Genomic DNA, 19302 nt, shown 5'->3' on the forward strand with positions numbered 1-19302 from the left:
TCACCTACCAGATGTCTCGAAAGTGTTAAGCACAAATGGACTCACCAATAAATAATGTCTTTGTTCATTTCTAAGGTAACGATTGACAAATGTATCTTTGCTTGTGCTCAGCATTGAAATCCAGTATCGTCAGGAAACGCTATGAATCAACTAGACAGATTACATGTAGTTAAACCAGTAATGCACACATTAGAATTGCACCCACGGCTCCTTGTGATGGTAATTGTCAGCCTATTTGCTTTAAGCGTTTATGGACAATGACAGCCAACTTTATATAAACTAGGGAACTTCCCACATACGGTCAGTACTCAGTTGTGCAGGTCATTAAGTCTGTTTCAGATTAAGATTTCAGACGCAGTGCTCTAGCCAAAGATTCAGAGTGGAGTTCAGTGAAGTGCCGAATTAATTATACTGGTTTCGTTTATGACAATAGGTAGATATTAGTTCTTATAGCCTTGAACGATGTTAAATATTTTGAAATAAATAAGCTTCGGTGACTTCGAACGTAATAAGCTTAGTTAAATAGTTATCAAATAGGAATAACAAAATAATATAATATAATGTCAAAATATTATTGTTTTTGTCAATTATCGTTAAAGATATTCTCATTCATTTAATTCAAATTTTGCTCCAATTGCATTGAGTCTAATTTTCAGTTTTATTTTTTAATCACAGACTGAAAACTCCCCAAAACTAGACGATTTTAAAAATAGCAGATTCAACTCTTTACCCTAGCAAAACCGATTTGAAGTTGCAAATTGATTCATACATGCAAATTCCTCAAGTTCCTTTCATCAGTGTTAATTAGTGTAGTTTTAAATCTGAACATAACGGTTTCAGTCCAATATGCACCCTCAACATTTCTGCATGATCGTAATGGTGACGACAGCAGCTGCAGACTTTTACAGCGCGAAGTACGACGACTTTGATATCCAGCCGCTGCTCGAGAACGACAGGATCCTACAAGGATACACGAAGTGCTTCCTGGATCAGGGACCTTGCACGCCAGATGCTAAGGATTTCAAAAGTACGTAAGAAATTGCCGTAGATATAGGCCTAGTTGGTTACCCGGACCTATTACATTTGAAAATGTTTACCAATACTTATTATTTCTATTGCAATGGTTACGTCATCTTTTGAATAAAAATATCTTTGATTTTAAGAATCTTTCTTTCGCGTAGGTAATAGGTAGGTAAGTACGCAAAGGCGTCATCTCATGCAAATATTTTGTGTAGGTATAGGTAGGTACTGTGTATTACCAAATAAGTGGAATAAATGTTATGGGAAGTAAAGATTCTTTGCTTGTCAGTATATTCTGAAATACCTACCTTATTTCATTTCAGAAGTCATACCAGAAGCATTGGAAACGTCATGCGGCAAATGTACGCCGAAGCAAAAGATTCTTATCAAGAAGGTGATCAGAGCGGTGATGGAGAGGCACCCGGACTCGTGGAAGGAGTTAGAAGATAAATTCGACAAGGACAAGAAGTTCAGGGACTCTTTCAACAAGTTCCTAGAGGAAAAAGACTAAATAATTCATTCGTGTGTGATTTTGCTCTAATAATAATAAAAGGAACGGCGTGACACAGCGTCAAAATGTAATTTTAAACTTATGGTAACAGACTAATAGAGTGGTGAGTGATTCGACTTATTAAAAAAACATAGATGAAGTACCTAAATTTATTTTACTTTGTTTATGTTACTTTTCAAAGATCAACAACATTTTAGAGTAGATCACCTGTTCTTTACTAGGAAGTAATATCACAGGTTTAGGTCACTAAGAAGAAATCATCATGACGCCATATTTTGGAGATTCTAAATAAGTAGGTACATTGCGTATTACATGTATCTGTACTTATCAATTTAAAAAAAATCCGTTTTGCAGTTCAAACTAATTCATCGTCTACTTAGTGCTTCTACGAGTACCTAATTGACATAACTAGGAGTCGCGTGTGGTAACTACATAATTATTGTTAGCTTGCAAGTTGTCAGCCATAATAACTTTTTCTCTCATAAATTACTGGGAACTAACAACAATCTACAAACTGTTGTAGGAAACTGAAAAAAATATAGACAAAATCCAAATTATAATTTTATTTAATAAATAACCAATTTACAGTCTTTAACACCGTCCTTATCACCGTTATCACAATTTTGTAAACTGCATTTTATGCAAAGCGACTACCTACTTATTTAGTTCTTGCTCTTGACTTCTTCAATTTTGTCCTTGTATTTGTCCTGGTAGATGTTGTTGGGGTCGTATTTGGCAGAAAGTTCCTTCCAGTAGTCAGGTTGCTTGTTGATTAGATGCCTGATGACTTTGTCGGAAGAAGCCTTTTGCTTTTCAGTACATTTGGAGCAGTCGTGCTCAAGAGCATCGGGGAGAGTCTCCTTCAGGGCTTTTCCATCAGGGGTACAACGGCCTTTGTCCAAGAGACAGTCGACGTACCCTCGGAGGAGTCTCTGGGATTCCAGGATCTCGTCCACGTTGATGTGGTCCCATTTATCGGTGTACTGGGCACCAGGGCGGGCGTAGGCCACCGCCACCACCAGCGATAAGGCGAGGAGCACGAATGTCTTCATCTTCGATCTGAAACTAAGAGAATTTAAGGTCAGTTTGATTAATCTTTCGATTCAAAATCTCAGCAGATGACATAAGCTTCAACGGGCAATGGCTGTCTACGACAAATGCATCAGGAAGGCCTTTTTGTGAAAAATATTACAGCATACGGATAAAGCAGTGGGCATTTGCATTTTGCATGTCTACGAGTTCTATGTATCAATTAATGTTAGGAGCCTTCTCGCTGATAAGTAATCATGATGTGAAAACTACCTACATTGCATAACTTGTTTTTCTTGTAACCTGTAATAAGGCTGTAATTCAATCAGCAGGTAGGTACTCGGTATTATTATGGATTCAGATGTAACTTGAAATTATTTACCAAGAGGAAATACAGAAATGCGAACAGCTTTCCAAAATGTTTACGTAAGTAGTCCTTTAAAAACAAGTCAATCAACGCGGTGTTCAGTTATTGCAGGGATTGTTTATTTTTACAATTAACTAATAAAAATGAATGATAGTAATTAAAATCAGTGTTTTGAAATCTGTCATTAATTACAGTCATTTACAGTCGAAAGCATATCAAACTCTACATTTTTATTACAAAATCATACCTATGAGAACCAATAAGATGTCATGGTGGAAAGCTTACCACTTTAATAAAACCTACAAAATTATAATGTACAAACTCAAACATCTAATGGAAAATAGTCCTACTTTTGCCTTGATATTTTTTCATTTAACTGATAACAAACACTAAGCAATAACCATATTATAATGAATTAAAGTATATCTCCCCCTATATGCTATGCTACGTACTCTTATTTTAGGTTTAAAAAGGAAAGTTTATGTAGCCTGTCTCCCAGGTGCAATTTAAGTAGAGCTGTTTCAGAATCGTTCCCTATTAGTAAAGTCAATATTGATTACCTTGACGTTAAAAACACACAGTTAACTGTCACCACTAACACACAGATTTTTCTTGTAGTAAAAAATATATGAATGAATACGATGTGACTGGAAACGTGTTCTCACACTGACTCCATCGAATAATTTAATTACAATGATTGGTTGCCCATTGTTTTATTGTATGGGATATTAGGATGTCACATCACCTGTTAAGGCAGCAGTCAAGTTAAACTAGCGAAATATTTGACAGCCTGCCTGCTAGTTAGGGAACATCAATCAATCTGTAAAGTTTGTTTACGTAATTTTCTATATTATGCGTAGGTACTGTATATTATTATATGAATTCATGGCTATTGTCTTTAGCTAAACAAATTATAAATAATGCAATGATTTTTGCTATTCATAGATAACGTTAATGGAATGCATGAAATTTTGAGTTACTGAAAAACAATCCCAACATTTAAAACGATAAAATTAAATTGATTAAAATTTATAACGTGAGGCGTATCTTAAATTTACGTCATATTATGTTTATCTTTAAGTAGGCATTTTTCAGGTCACTTTTAAACATTTAAAAAAGTTTACCTTACCAGTTTGGGACACCTGAATAGGCTAAAGCAGAGACGTGAACTAACTTTACTTCTACTACCAACTAACTTAATCATTTAAGCCTACATTATTATTGTAATGTCTTTTTTACACTTTTGACAGAAGTTCCATCAGTGGTTTCAAAAGAACTATTGCAAAAAATTCAGTTTTTTCAACGGAATAAAGCATCAAAACATTAGTTAAAGCCAAAAATTAATTAACTGTCTTGCTTAATGGTTTGTTAACAAGAATTGTGATCGAATGCAGTATTGTTCACGTGTTTGTATGGTGTAGCTCGTAACCAGAGGTGGAGAGTTAAAGGTCAAAAAGTTACGACTTCAATAAACAAGGATGGCGTCAACTAATGACATAAGCCAATGAAAATGAAAATGTGATGAAATTGCTGTATTTAAGGTTTTCAGTAAAGATTTTTCTCACAATAAAAGTGCTTTTTTAAAGCCTACTTACAAAAATAAATGAGTTTTATGAGTTTTTTAATAGGCAACGCTTTGTTTTTTTTTGGTAGATAATTTTACTTTTCAATTTGTAATTAATTTTCAAAATATGGAAAGAAAAGTTTATGAAAATATGATAATTATTGCTTAATTACATTTTATACGTAGATTTTCCTTGCAGTAAAGGCAGTCTAATGTCTATACATAATGTTTACTTTTTCGATTTACCGGCAAACAAAATAGACACATAAAAATATTGTCAGAATGGTGAAAAACAGTTTCAGTTATGCTGTAATAAAGAAATTAAGCTTTTATCTCTAAAGAAAAGTGGCATTCGCATATTTTTACAGTGGTAATTCTTTTGATTGTATCATCTCGCTTAAGCCATATGGGATAAATTTGAATTAGTTTAATAAAAGTAGGTACTCTTAGCTTAGATTTGTTTATGTTACGTTAAATGTGATAAATGTGAAAATTATGAATACGACTGAGCATTTTAGACATTATGACTATAAATAAAAGAAATACATATTTGTGTATCGAAGAGACAATGCTTATTAGGATTTTAGCATTTGAAATGCTAATTCTGCTTTCATCTACAAAGAATGGACGTCGTGATCCAACCAGAGGCATTACCTACTTATATTTTTCAAATTTGATAAGGTACATTTTGAAATATTTTCCTCAAAAACTTCAACTAGACCTCATTTTTAAAACTACATATTAAAATAAACGAATGAAAGCACTGAACGTGATCACACTTAATATACCACCAAAAACCAAAAGAATAGTGAAAACAGCATGAAAATCTATCTATTTAGCGATAAGAAATAAATCCTTTACTAACTAATTAGCCACAATAACTTGCCTACAAAAATATCAATTAAACAGGGTAACTTCATGTTCCAGTAACTGCTATCTAATTGATAATCCAACCTGTTAGTTAATAAATAAACAATGCTAACCTTGAAGTGTAGATAACTTACCTTAAGTTATGTTCGTTCTTGGGGACCCTTCGTCGGGCTGTGACGACGACCCGCCGCCTCGGGACATTTATACCACTGCACTCTGTATTAACTAACCGTTGTGACGTGTAAATGCACACAGATTCAATATTGAATAAACAATGGGTGAGCTCAGATGATCTCGGTGAACTCTACTTGATAAATCTGTTATGTAAGTAAAGATGAGCCCACTACTGGGGAAGAAGAAACCACAGATTTTGAAGGCTGTTTTGAATACCTATTCAAGATTTGGACTACTTGGTGTCAAACCTACGCATATTTTTCAAGTTCTGAAAAACATGCCCTTTACTGGTTGGGTTTTCATTGACTATCATGCTGATCTTAGCTAAACGTATGTTGCAGCAGTGGAATCAAGAGGCCTGGAACAAAAGCTTTAGATTTCGAGAAAGTCAGATACCCTTACACTACATGTGATATGGAAATTGAGCCATACAATGATGGTGTCTGCTCTATCGTCAAATCCTGAACGAATTTGACATCCCAAAATTAATGAATTCGTTCAAATAGTAGCAAACATTCATTCATAAACGATTAGCTTCAAATCTACGTTTAGTTTAGAAAAACTTAACAATTATGCTTATTCCTATCTATGAGAAAATAATTTCAGAATCGTATCATTTACTTACATAATGTTACACGACTAAGAGGTTCGTAAATACATGCAAAATCTCACATGTATTTATTTAAACGTTAGTATTTGCTAGAACTATTAATATTGTGTGATCTTTGTCCTTACGTATTGACGAAATACATCTGCATACTATAAACAGCTAACTTCATCGAGTAGCTCTAGAGAATGTAATTTTTCAATTATAGAATCAAATTCTACTGAAAATCTGTGGCATCTGACACATCGAAGCTCAAAATTCACTATAGATAGGCACTTATGAAGGACAGCTTTTTTTAATATGTAATTCATGCCCTGCAATACCTACACAAGAATTGTGAACCTCCAGAACTGTTTTTTTTTTTGTAAGTACCTACCTACTCGGAAAAAGTAGGATCATTGTCATAAAAAGTAGGATCTGCCTTATTTTGTAGGTAAGGTAGCCACTTCCTCTGCAGTTCAGGATTCCGGGTGAAGCTCGCTTCCATCTTCGGCTTGATCATCACTTTTGTTCAGGTTTGATGCAGACCAAAAGCTTCGTTATTGTAGATAAAAAAAGCTTTTTAATAACTATGGAAAACCTTTATCATTTCAGGTAACGCCATTCTACTACCGATTAAGCTTCCCAAAGTCAAAGTTTCGAACACGTCACAAAGCCTGTTCTTCCGTTTTTTCATCCATGGAAATCCTTGAGATTTTGCAATACTTATAAAATTAACCTCATTGAGCGTTAATGAGTTAAATTTCGTAATGTTTGCTACAGATTTCCTCATCTCTCCGGAAGCGAGGTACTTCCTAGATGTTAATATAACAATCGCTTTATCCTTAGGCGAAGATTTTTCCTGGTGTTGAAATAAAGAACCAATTAAGGGTTCTGTTTGAGGTGACGTCAATCATAAATAAGGTCTATGGATTCAGTAGTCTACTGTATGTTATCACTAGTATAGGTGTCTTTGCAAAAGTAAACATTTTGGGGAGTCCAACATCTTTCGTCTTATTAAGATACAAACTACGGATGTGGTATCTTTATTACTAGTTCCAATAGGTGCTAGTTTCATCAAATGTTCTGTTGACTGTCCTAAACTTGACTAGATCTTGTAGTTGAACTCTTTATGTTGTCTCTACCGACCCTTCAATTTTCCTGAGTGGTTCCATTATGATCAATATCCTGCGGATCCCTAGAAACTATGAGTCACATGCGGCTAAAATAGGAAGCAAAGACAAAACGGACGTCATCTACTAACAGTTTAGGTTGACGTGACGGTAATCTGAATAAAACAGGATAATATTTGACACAAGGGCGACTACTCTGTGCTGAGTCACTTGGCCATTTGCATGGGACCAGCGCAGATTTACCGGTGCTAATCTATTGATCTATCTTGTGTCTTTACCAATTATTATAGGTACTTTTCTAAGGCTGAGTTACACCATCTTACTTTAACTTTGACAAACGTCAAAAATCTGTCAAACTCCATACAAAAAGCACCGGACACTGTTATTGTTACGATTAAAATAAGGTGGTGCGACTCAGCCTAATACACCTACCGCAAATAAAAAGGGTCGTTTAGAAAATCTTCTCCAGAAGCTCGGCTTCAAAAGTACCTTTATCTAAAAAGCTAGTACAAATATAATAAATAAATGGATTAAAACGTGAGATGCACGTGACTTTAAATTTGTGACAGTTCCATAAAAATAATAGGTGTTCGTTTGACTGTGGGGCGATTATCTCGCGAGATACGCTCCACGCTCCACGAAATAAGGTACGTTTCGTACGTACCATGTTGTAAACAGGGAATCCCCTGCTAAAATACCTAATTATTAAAACAACAATCATTTTAGTTGTCGCTATTTGCATACCGACCATACTCATAAATACTCATAAATATGAACATTATTTCTAGCAATTTACCTAACCCTATCATAGCAAGCAATATCCACAAATCTATAAAATTTTATACCCCAAGCAAGAATGACAATTTATTCACTGTAATTATATTACCGCTTTTGTTTTATTAGATGTATGCCTGCGCATATGATCTTGATAAATGTCAACAAATATTATACCTACTGAGGAAAATCTCTGGTGCTCTGCATAAACTATGTTCCAGACTCCAGTGAGAGTTGAATTCTTGATTTCTAAATCCGGAAATCATCGTGTTGTATTCCCTGTTTGAAGACATTGTTTTTCCCAGTACAAACAGTTAAAAAATACTCTACTCTTAAATCTAAGGCACATCATAAAATGATACCACGGCAACGGGCAGTGCGGCATACGGTTCAGAAAGGGCTTGGACCATCGTTTCGTACGTAAAACGAATCAAATAGTAAAAAGACTATAGTAAAATTCTGCTTATTTGAGTACCTGGTGGTCTGTAACACAAGTATTTTTTACTTACCATAGATCACCAGTCTCCACAAATAGGTTACATATACATATTTGGTTATACCTAATCGTAAGCATGTTACATTGTATCTTGTTTGTGGTGAGAAATAAATTCCATTTTTATTTTTTTATATTTTTTTTTTATTTTCCCAACAATACCTACCTTTTCTACCTATTCTCTTCATCTAGTCGCGTGGGAAACCTACGAAAATTCGGCGGCTTATTCAAAAAATGTTTTGTCCGCATTGTGACTAACAAACAAACAGGAAGGCAGACAATAGGCGTGTCGATTTATGCAGGCCTGTAGACAATGGCTACGATTATGAAGGCGTACTTGCCAATTAGAGATTGTATACAAATCGCTGTCGTTAGCGGCTTGGACGAAAGTTACGCAATCGTGCGAGTGGGATTATAGGGACGTCCAATTGATAGGGAGTTACCTAATTTTCGCATTATGAATGACTTCTACCTAGAGTCATTGGTTAGTTAAATGACAGTTAAGATTTTTCTAGACCAGCATTGATTAACGTAAGGTTTGTAGGGTTTTATGGGAGTTTATACCGGGAATTTTATTCACCGGGCATTTAACAAGTGTTAGGCAGAGTTGAGTTACTTTAAACTTTAACAAATGTCAAAAGTCTGCCAAACTCCATACAAAAACACCGGTTATTGTTACTGTTTAAGTAAGTTGGTGAAACTCGGCCCTTAGTAAAAGAAAACAAACTAGTGTCGAATAATCACAAATTATGACAGGCAATCTCCTACTACTAGTAAAAGGATGAGGCAATAGTACCTAAGTAATTGAGAAATTAAGTCAATTTAAGTACAGTGGATGGATACCTATATCAACAAGACAGACACTATGGTAGATCTTTAATCCGTTATAATAAGTGAGATTTTACAACAAAAATAATAGTCTGGTGTGTAGACTGTACAAAGCTTGCGTGCTAATTACAAAACTCTTCATTTGTTTAATTAATTTTGTAGCATGTCAACACGTCACATTCAATCTATACCTATGGGAAATAAATAAAGAATCTTATTTATTAGCAAACAACAAATAAAAACATAACTTGTGAAGATATAAGGAAACGAGACATGACAATATAATCAATACCTATATCTATAACGAGGTACTTGTAAATAAATAATGATAGCAGCCTACACAAGGCTGCCTTGAGAAGTTAAGTTACATAGTAGGGAATGAAGAATGTTCACTAATTTTGTTTTTTAGCTTTCTGTATTCTCTGTTAAAAATAAAAAATACACGTGAAAGAATTATTTCGATACGTCAATTAGTTTCCAAGATATTGAATTTTAAAAGTGCGGGCGGCGGCCGTCCCGCCATTTTATGCGCGTGACGTCATATTACAACGACTGGCTCATATTTGTATGGGTGGAATCTTGCAAGCTGAATTAAGACCCACTTCCAGGCAACCGATTAAGCTGAAATTTCGCAAATACATGTGATTTGGATGACCATGCAATATTATGATGACATGGAGCTGATCTGATGATGGAGCTGGAAGGTGGCCATAGGAACTCTATAATAAAACGACTTAAATGCATCGAGTTTGGGCTCGTTCGTTTTGTGTTGATGAGTATTTTAATTATATATAGTAATCGGGGTCTAATGATGGAGCTGGAAGGTAATTCGCAATAAAACGACACAATCGCATCAAGTTTGGGTTTGGTTCAATTTTAATTTCTTTGATGGGTCTGGGTGTTAATATGTATAATAAGTTTGTATTTACAAAAAAAAAATATTTAAGTATGTTTATATCCGTTTTCTAGTGAGCGGACGCTGTGAATGTACGTCACACGGGGTCACGTGACCGTCGGCGGGACTCAATATTTAAGCGAACTTTGAATGCCTATAAAATCATAACTACTGGGTATTTTTGAATGAAATAAAAACTAATGTATTTGTAAATGTAAAAGCTTAACTGAAACATAGGTTTCAAGTGATTTTGCATACCTAGTAACATTCTCAATTGGTTACTCTATTCATGAGACGTTGCGTTGGTTAAAACATTTTATTCTTGACTGTACTAAATCAGTCATAAAACGAATCTGTCTTAAAGTGAATCTGTCGTAAACCTAATCTGTCCTAAACAGAATCTGTCCTTAACCGAATAAAGGTTCCCGCTCATGCACCTTCTTGTGTAAGTTAGGTAGGAGGGTCAGATGCATATTATAAAATACAAAATAACTAAGATACCACTCTATAAGCTGTCATAATTTTACAGTTAGACCTCTCCTCCGTTTTTATAGCTCTAAAGACAAAATATAATGCGTCATATATGCGATTAAATCACATAAATCCAGGTTGTTCTTGCAATTTGAGGACTATTAGCGATGCATGTGAGAATTAATTGTCAAAATCTATTCTAAGAGATAGTATTTTTCCATTAGCTGACAACATAAACAAGGCTAAAGTAGACGCAAAATTACTTTGTTGCATCACACAAAGTATTGTTTTTCCTTTACAGGAAACCGCCCCTAATTATTGCAATCTAATGAATGGAAAGTTTGCCTAAAACAAGGTTTTAAGCTGAAGTATAAATATAGAAAAGCTATAGTATATTCAAGAGTAGAGATAATGCTAAGGGTTCTTTGTCGCAATGTGTTATAGATTTCTGTTCAGACAAAATCAGCAAAAACTAATTGACCAAACGACCCTTAAGCGTCCAGTGACTGGAAGTTACTGACCTCTCTATAATTAAATTTGTCCCAAATTAGATAAAAAATACCCATGACGTCAGTCCATTGATGCAAACCTTTAATGCGCAAACCACACACTTGAATAGTAGTCCAACGGAAAACTACGGCTGTAATAATAACGGAGAGTGCATGGTTTTTTGCGCTATGACGTAGTAATCTGAACTTGTTATCACAATAAGAATATTAATTGCGGGATCACAAACTAACTATAGGTAATTAATTGGTTTGTCTTGTCCGGTTAAGATTTACATGATAGGTAGGTATGTCAACTTCCGTTTGAACAAAATATATTCTGACTTACCACTGAGTTACCACCCTTACCTAAGTCTGTCGCCATATCTAACCGCCTCTGTGGTCTAGTGGTAAGACCACCTGCTTCAGACGCAGAGGTCCCGGGTTCGATTCCCAGTGGGGGCAGATTTTTCTGTTCGGTTTGGTTGGTGGTAGGGCTTGTTCTAAGTCCGCCTGGCTAGCTACCACCATCTTACCTAAGTCTGTCGCCATAACAACAATGTTAACAGCATTGTTGTGTTCCGGCAGTTAGAGGTAAGATAGCCAGTTCCTCCGTGGTTGAGGATTCCGGGTGAAGCTCGCTTCCACCTTCGGCCTGATCATCACTTACCATCAGGTGAGATACAGGCCAAGAGCTTCCTCGTTGTGGATAAAAAAAAAAATATCAATAATGTTAAGAGCATTGTTGTGTTCCGGCAGTTAGAGGTAATATAGCCAGTTCCTCTGTGGTTGAGGATTCCGGGTAAAGCTCGGTGTGATCATCACTTTCCAAGAGCGCAATAATCCTGCATCGTGTGACTTGTAAATGAACTCAGAAACTCTAGATCAAGAGCAATTTGTGACCTAAAGTTGTTTCTACCCCTTTTCTAAAAGTAACCATCATTTATTATTTTGCTTAGGTTCAACTTAAGTATTTTGACATAGTTTCTCGTAAAATACAGTTTTTATGACTATAAAAATCATCCACGGTCCAGCCGAATGTTGCAGCATAATGCATAATCATATTATGGGCATGATCATCAACAACTTTTTATTGCAAAAAAATATTCAAAAGCCTCTATAAATTACCTTACTTCATGCATAAAGTCTTTTGACCGCAGCATAACCTTCGAGATTAAAAATATGACCTAGATGTTTCAGGTTCTCGGCCTGTGTCCAGTTACCTAACAAATTACAAGTAAACCTTAGTGCCAAACCAAACACTGGTTTCGGAATACTATGTTTGATGTTATGACGTAATTAGCAATACCAAGAAGATATGCAGACAATTAAGCAACATTTTGACTAAAGATCATCTTGAATATCAACAACGCTATTATACTCATAAGTAAAAATGAAAATATGTAGAGTCAGTAATGGTATTGTGCTCATAATCTTTATACAGTTTTTATTAATCCCAATGTCCTATTAAAAAATTAAAGATAATGTCCAATCAGCTGCTGCCCAATGATTTTATGACCGCTTTCAGGTTAAGACAAATATGAACTATACTTGATAAATTAATATGACTGTAACTTATGAAAATAATAAACACCTATGAATAAAATATTAAATTATTATGTGCCTATGTTAAAACAAATCTTCTTGTTCTATTTTCTTCTTTGCCCTCGTCAATTCCGGTTACATGGGGTCAGCTTTCCCATGATCCCTCGAGAGTAAACATACTAAAATAATTTTTTATTTACAAATTATCAAATAAAAGCAATTCGCGTAGGTACCCACAGCGGTAAAAGGTAAATACATAAGTTATTGTTTACTTTATGAAAAAAATATGCATAGATTATCACTTGGTTTTATTGCATTAATTAAATCCTGACGAGTTTTAATTAATTTGCACTAATTACGTACATTCTTGTATTGATATAAAACTAACTCATTCATTTGTTAGTCACGGAATGTCTGATGGTTATTAGTTAATTTAATTTAACTAAATCTTAGCCCTATTCTACGCTACCCTACTTCTCTAAAAACTAAAAATGTGCCTAAAAAACAGAAGAAAGACTAATTTTAGTTAAAAAGATAGCAGAAAAACAAAATAAAGTAAAACTATTAAAAAGAAGGATGTACCTATAATAATAATAGCATTGTTTGTAAATAGAATCACAACGAATTTTTAAATTAAACGTCCTCTAATTACGCATTAAGTAATCTACTGAAGTGATAATCTTATTACACAGTTCAGTTGCGTTCAGTAGAGCTAGTTGTTACACTCTTTATTTATTATTCTCCTATAACAACCAATGTTATAGGAGATTATTCATTATGTATTTTACCCACAGCTGAGATCTTTTGACCTGATTCTTGCCTGATTGAAAATTATATTATTATACCGAAGGTGGAAGCGAGCTTCATCCGGAATCTTTCAACTCAACTGCAGAAGAACTGACTGTTCTCCAACTACCGAATTACGGTGCACGAACTATTTTAATTTTTAATGTAAAATAGCATAATATTATTAAAATACTATGGGAAAAACGTGTACAGTTAGAATTTTATTACGTTTTACGTAGCTTCCAACTTCGATTCTTTTTCTTATTAATTTCTTTACGGGTCCAATCACATTTTAACTTGCCTTGGTCAACCTTTCACTGGCAGGGGTTTTATTGGCAATCAAGCTGTAGATCCTGGTTGCAGGAGTTACAGCGGTGGGAACGAGAGGTGGGAACTGGGAATGTGTATAAAAACTGTCAGAGATTTTCACACATTTAATTATCTTTTTTTATCCACAACGAGGAAGCTCTTGGCCTGAATCTAACAAAATTACATATTTATCATTATTTTATATAGTACAGAATGGTCCTACTGAATCTTCATTCTATTTTGTCGCAAATTGCCTAACCAGCCACGCATGCAACCACGAAGGCTGACAGCTCGTGGTTGCGCACGCGCTGAACAAACGACATGTAGCCTCTGAGTGGAGATATCACTCGCAGCGCAGTGATTAAGAGCAGACGAGATATCCAGATATTAAGATTTCGATCCCCGCACAATGCAAACATTCGTTTGCATGATTTTATTATGTACGGTAAAATTGGTCGTGTGACAAATATGATAGATAGTCCGATGTTGACATCTGACTATCATATTTGTTTCTAATAAACGCTGTTGTGCTGTGTTCTGTACCTTATGATTCCCATAGCAGAGGTTTTTAATATAGGAAGTAAATAGCGCCTGTCACAGATTTTGCACTATAGGTCTGGTGATGTTCGCACCTGAATAAGCTGGTGCTGGACCATTAGTTGTGAAAATCCTTTGGGAAAGCTTTTGTCCAGCTGTGGACTTCATTAAGCCAAAACGAAAGAACGAACAGATTTGTCGCATTCCTCTTCAACTCGTATCATTTAACCTGTTGGCTAAGAAAACGCTGCATAATATCAAATATCTTCGATATCTTTGAAGACGCGAGCACTAACAGGTGTAAAATAATAGAATAACTAGCAATTTATATGCTATTATCGTAATGCAATGCTTTGTGTTTATCGTGACGATCGGCCCTGACCATCCACATACATGACCATGTACTAGGACAATGACTGTGACAAAGATATCCTGTCGAATAAACAATAAATAGATAGTTTTGATTGCACTAAATAATCTTAACTAAATACATAAGTACCGGAATACATATGGAGCGGGCTATGCTCGGAGTTTCCCTGCGTGATCATATCAGAAATGAGGAGATCCGCAGGAGAACCAAAGTAACCGACATAGCTAGCAGAATTGCTAAAATCAAGTGGCAGTGGGCGGGGACATAGCTCGTAGAGACGATGGCCGTTGGGGCAGGAAAGTTCTCGAGTGGCGACCACGGGCTGGAAGACGTAGCGTGGGCAGGCCTCCTACTAGGTGGACCGATGNAAGACGTAGCGTGGGCAGGCCTCCTACTAGGTGGACCGATGATCTGGTAAAGGTCGCGGGAAGAGCCTGGATGCGGGCAGCGCAGGACCGTTCATTGTGGAAAACCTTGGGGGAGGCCTTTGTCCAGCAGTGGACGTCATTTGGCTGAAACGACATAAGTACCACCAAAGTTTGCTGAAATCACACAAAATCTGTTAATTGAAACTTAAAAGAATCACTCTTTCTAAATTACAGTCCGAAAACCGAAAATGGAAGTGAAGGGGGAGTTAGATTTAATTACTATTTTTGATGAACACAAGTTGGTGTTATCGACATAGAGTTTTAAGCTATTTTAATCTATCCTAATAAGCTTTTGAATTAATGCATAAAATTACACTTTTTCTAAATGACTTGATGATTCTTTGTTTGCACTTTTTGCGAAGATGCATTTTGTCTATAAATATCACTTACAAGTCATCTCATAAAGAATACGACTTCGTCTCAGCTACAGCCAGTTATGATTACCGCTAGTTATGTAGCCAAAATATCATGACAACAAAACAAACAATAAAACATGTAGTATTTAGCAATCAAAACACCAAATCATACTGTTGGTAAGTTGGTACATGATGACTTCTCTGATAAACTAAAGAATATTTTTTCTTGAATACATAGAGGTTACACATGCGAACAATTCAAATTAAAAATAACACATTTCTGAGAAGTAAAAAGCATAAAATAATTATAATTTACAATGCACAAGGTCCAGTCAGCCAGCGGTCTTGGAAAACGGAAGAACTCGTGCCACTGTGTTTCCCCTTAATATTTTTTCCATATACAGGCTGATGTTTTACGATCGAGAGCGTATAATGAGGTCAAAAAACATAGAGCAAGGCAAATATGCTAAAGTGAATTATGGAGTATCTATGTAAAGCGAGCATTTTAGGTTTTCATTAGGCTTTAACAATCCACAAGTTCCACAACCTAACATCCACCCAGGCAAAGTCTAAATTGATTGCTATTGTTTGGTCTAGGTAAAATAATATAACACTCTTTATCTTAGTGATACGAAATAAGTTTTGTATACAAAATTAGTGAAACAAAACAAATACAATCACTTGATCTTTGTTTAATTAGTATCAAATTCGGACAATCACGATTATATCTGCCTGTAAACATAGGTTATGCTACCAAATGAGCCACAGCTGTTACCCAATTTCAAGCTCTACCCCTACATTGTCATGTACCTTATATGTTAACTCTTGCAGCATCTCTCATTAAATAAATAGTTTGTTATTGTTATCCAATATCTAAAACACACCACCCCGTACATATTCTTGCGGTTTTTATCATCGTACGCAAATGAAATAATGAACCAACGAGGGGCAAATTAGACGTTTCGACTTTAAAGCAATTGCTATATAAAGTGGCAGTACATCACACGAGCATCATAAGTCACTCGGCTACTGGTCATTACCCACTCAAATGGTAGGTTGTGCTAGTGTTACCTTCAGGTGTACCGACTATCAGTTTTGTGTTCAAAATAAATGGCAATTACTTAAATGTGCTGCTAAAATTGTGGATATAATAAGTGTTGTTTTTGAGTGATTATGCTTAATTTTTGGGGATTCTTTGATAACGATGACAAAACACAACGGCATTGATAGATTTTGAGTGACTTCTGAAATAGTTTAATAGACTGTAGGTGTAGGTTGACTAACAAAAACAATGAAATAAGGACGAGTTACAATGTAAACTTAACGTATAATTATTCTATTAATTGAATCTAGATGTGACTAATTACTGAGGATTTAATTGCCTCAATTTCTCAGTCATCATTCTACCACGTGCTTTCTCAGAATCCGTACCACACCATGGCAAAGTCACCATCGTACTTTGCGAATAATTAATATAAATCCAGCTTATGTTATAAAACTCATAGCTCAATAGCTGTGACCTAAATGTTGCCCCAGTGACATTATAGTGGATTGTATTTGCATACAAATTAAGTTGTATTGCAACCAGCTAGACGCTAAACTGGTGAAAGGTTGCATAACATGTGCATTTGAAACCTCGTTAATTATTTTGAACAGTGGATTTAGACAAATGAACAAAAGGTTATCGGTTATCGAAGAATCTGTTGGCTTACTTTTCGTGTGATTTGTACCAATTTGTAGTTCTAGAATCTAGAGAGTCTAGAGCTTAAGGCTTAATCGAGTTATCTTTCACGTTTACTCCTGAAAGTGAAATTGTTAATTGATTTCAAGCTATTTATAAAAGCCTGCAACTTACACTAATACCTATACCTGCTTACCTGCTAGCTGGCCAGTTTCAATCGCATCCATTTCGAAAATATGTAAATGTGGCATGATCTTTATTGCTAAGAAGATATTCAGCGATATAAACTTGGAATTTCCCAACTCTTTTTACAGATCACATTTCTACGTTTTAATGACCTTTTGCCTTTCCATCAGCATCATCATCGTTAAGTCATTTATGCCCGTTTTCACCATCAATCCCTAATTTTTAAGTGACCCCTATAAAAACAAAATTCCTGTTATGTGTTACCATAGGGGTCTTAAAAATTAAGGATAGATGGTGAAAACGGGCATTAGTCTTTGTGACAGTAACACAACCTTCCAATTTACCAGAGGCAGATGAATTGGCCCCACCCTGGCCAGGTTTGGGGCTCGACTCTTTACACTTATCTAACCAAGTTCCATTTGTCCAGATTTCAACAAAGTACCTGATCGTCCTGTGCTGCGTGGCGGCAGCTGTGGCCCGCCCCAGCGACAAATACACCGACAAGTATGACAACCTCAACATCCAGGAGATCTTGGAGAACAAGCGTCTCTTGAAGGCGTACGTTGACTGCGTGATGGGCCAGGGCAAGTGCAGCCCTGATGGAAAGGAGTTGAAAGGTGAGGTGGACCTTCAAAGAAGATTGTATGGAAAAGCACTTAATTGCTCTACACTATAGGTTGTGGTCATACAATTACCAATGCTACTGGATGTTCTTCTATTAAACTAACTTTTGCCCCACGACCTCCCCTGTGTGCTTTTATTTCGGTCTGTTAAAGCAAGATTTCTTACAGCGTCTTTTGATTTTCTTTATTTGAAGGCTAAACGAGGGTGTCGTTAGGGTTGAATTTCTGAAAATCTCAACACCAGTGAAAAAGATTAGCTTTCCAAGGATTTAGGCTAGGCGTTTATGAGTCACTGAGTTAGTAAAATTAATTAGTAAGACAAATTAAATCTTGGAGTAAATAGCACATACCGAAATAATACTAAATCAAGTGTACCGGTTTTTATAGAACACTACTATTGTACCACCCCAGAAAATAGGACCTCATTAGGATATTATAGCAAAGGGGTTCTCGGATATATTAGGTCTGTTACTAATTTTAATTCATCTTCCATCCACAGAGCATCTGCAAGAAGCCATCGAGACTGGCTGTGCAAAGTGTACCGAGGCTCAAGAGAAGGGCGCGTACACCGCAATCGAGTACCTGATCAAGAACGAACTTGACATCTGGAAACAGCTGGCGGCCAAGTTCGACCCTGAAGGCAAGTGGAGGAAGACCTACGAGGACCGCGCCAGGGCCAACGGAATCGTCATACCCGAGTAGAAGATTGTGAACTAACCTACGATATACTCATGGGATAATTCCTTGTTATTTTTATTATATTTTTTTATTAAAAGAGTTTATTTAATGTTCAAAGACTGTTTTCTTAATCACCTCATAAATAGAGTAAGTTGGCGAAAATTCAAACAGTTAATATACAGTGTGAGTCACGTTAAAGTGTACATATGAAAATAGATGAAACTAGACCTATTTTTATCGACAAAAAAGAGGTCAAAAAATTTTTGAGATTTTTTTTAAATTTTTTATAGAATTTTTTTTCTTCCAATTACTTATTGTAAAGAAAACGTAATAACTTTTAAACTAAGCGGTATATCCTGATAAAATAAAAACAGTAATAATGCTAAATAACAGGCAATAGTAAAAAAATACATAAAATACACAAAAAATGCCAAAAAATAATAAAAAATGATACTTTTTGAAAAAAATCTGCTTAAAAATTCGTGTTTTTTTGGTTATTTTTTAAATTTCTCCAAAAAATGCCCCTATAACAGGTGGTTTTTATTATTTTGTATTATTCTCTATCTTATTACCTTTGTAAAACCAAAAATTTCATGTCTCTAT

General features: G+C 35.5%; 2 protein-coding genes across 3 annotated transcripts; one reads left to right on the forward strand and one right to left on the reverse strand.

Annotated features, from left to right (window-relative positions):
• Positions 1 to 290: 290 nt before the first annotated feature.
• LOC114363443 (uncharacterized) lies at positions 291 to 18812 on the forward strand. The gene is made up of 6 exons (XM_028319161.1): positions 291 to 433; positions 841 to 1027; positions 1344 to 1530; positions 16522 to 16582; positions 17826 to 18015; positions 18521 to 18812. The coding sequence occupies exons 2-6, from the start codon at positions 847 to 849 to the stop codon at positions 18721 to 18723; spliced, it is 822 nt and encodes a 273-aa protein (XP_028174962.1). The 5' UTR covers positions 291 to 433; positions 841 to 846; the 3' UTR covers positions 18724 to 18812.
• LOC114363409 (allergen Tha p 1) lies at positions 2080 to 5667 on the reverse strand. 2 transcript variants are annotated; one of them, XM_028319114.1, is made up of 2 exons: positions 5496 to 5667; positions 2080 to 2596 (listed from the first exon to the last, which is right to left on the reverse strand). In XM_028319114.1, the coding sequence occupies exon 2, from the start codon at positions 2581 to 2583 to the stop codon at positions 2194 to 2196; it is 390 nt and encodes a 129-aa protein (XP_028174915.1). In that variant the 5' UTR covers positions 2584 to 2596; positions 5496 to 5667; the 3' UTR covers positions 2080 to 2193. The 2 variants fall into 2 exon arrangements, with proteins under 2 accessions (XP_028174915.1, XP_028174916.1); XM_028319115.1 differs by having other exon boundaries at positions 2080 to 2590; positions 5496 to 5577.
• Positions 18813 to 19302: the final 490 nt, after the last annotated feature.

Source organism: Ostrinia furnacalis, unplaced genomic scaffold (assembly GCF_004193835.3).
Source record: "Ostrinia furnacalis isolate ACB-3 unplaced genomic scaffold, ASM419383v2 OfSCF7119, whole genome shotgun sequence".
Classification (NCBI taxonomy): Eukaryota; Metazoa; Arthropoda; class Insecta; order Lepidoptera; family Crambidae; genus Ostrinia; species Ostrinia furnacalis.

Coding starts and splice junctions, on each gene's coding strand:
- LOC114363443 (XM_028319161.1), top strand. CDS start 847: ATGCACCCTCAACATTTCTGCATGATCGTAATGGTGACGACAGCAGCT. Junction 16,583..17,825: donor GGTCATTACCCACTCAAATG/GTAGGTTGTGCT, acceptor CCATTTGTCCAG/ATTTCAACAAAGTACCTGAT. Junction 18,016..18,520: donor TGATGGAAAGGAGTTGAAAG/GTGAGGTGGACC, acceptor TTCCATCCACAG/AGCATCTGCAAGAAGCCATC.
- LOC114363409 (XM_028319114.1), bottom strand. CDS start 2,583: ATGAAGACATTCGTGCTCCTCGCCTTATCGCTGGTGGTGGCGGTGGCC.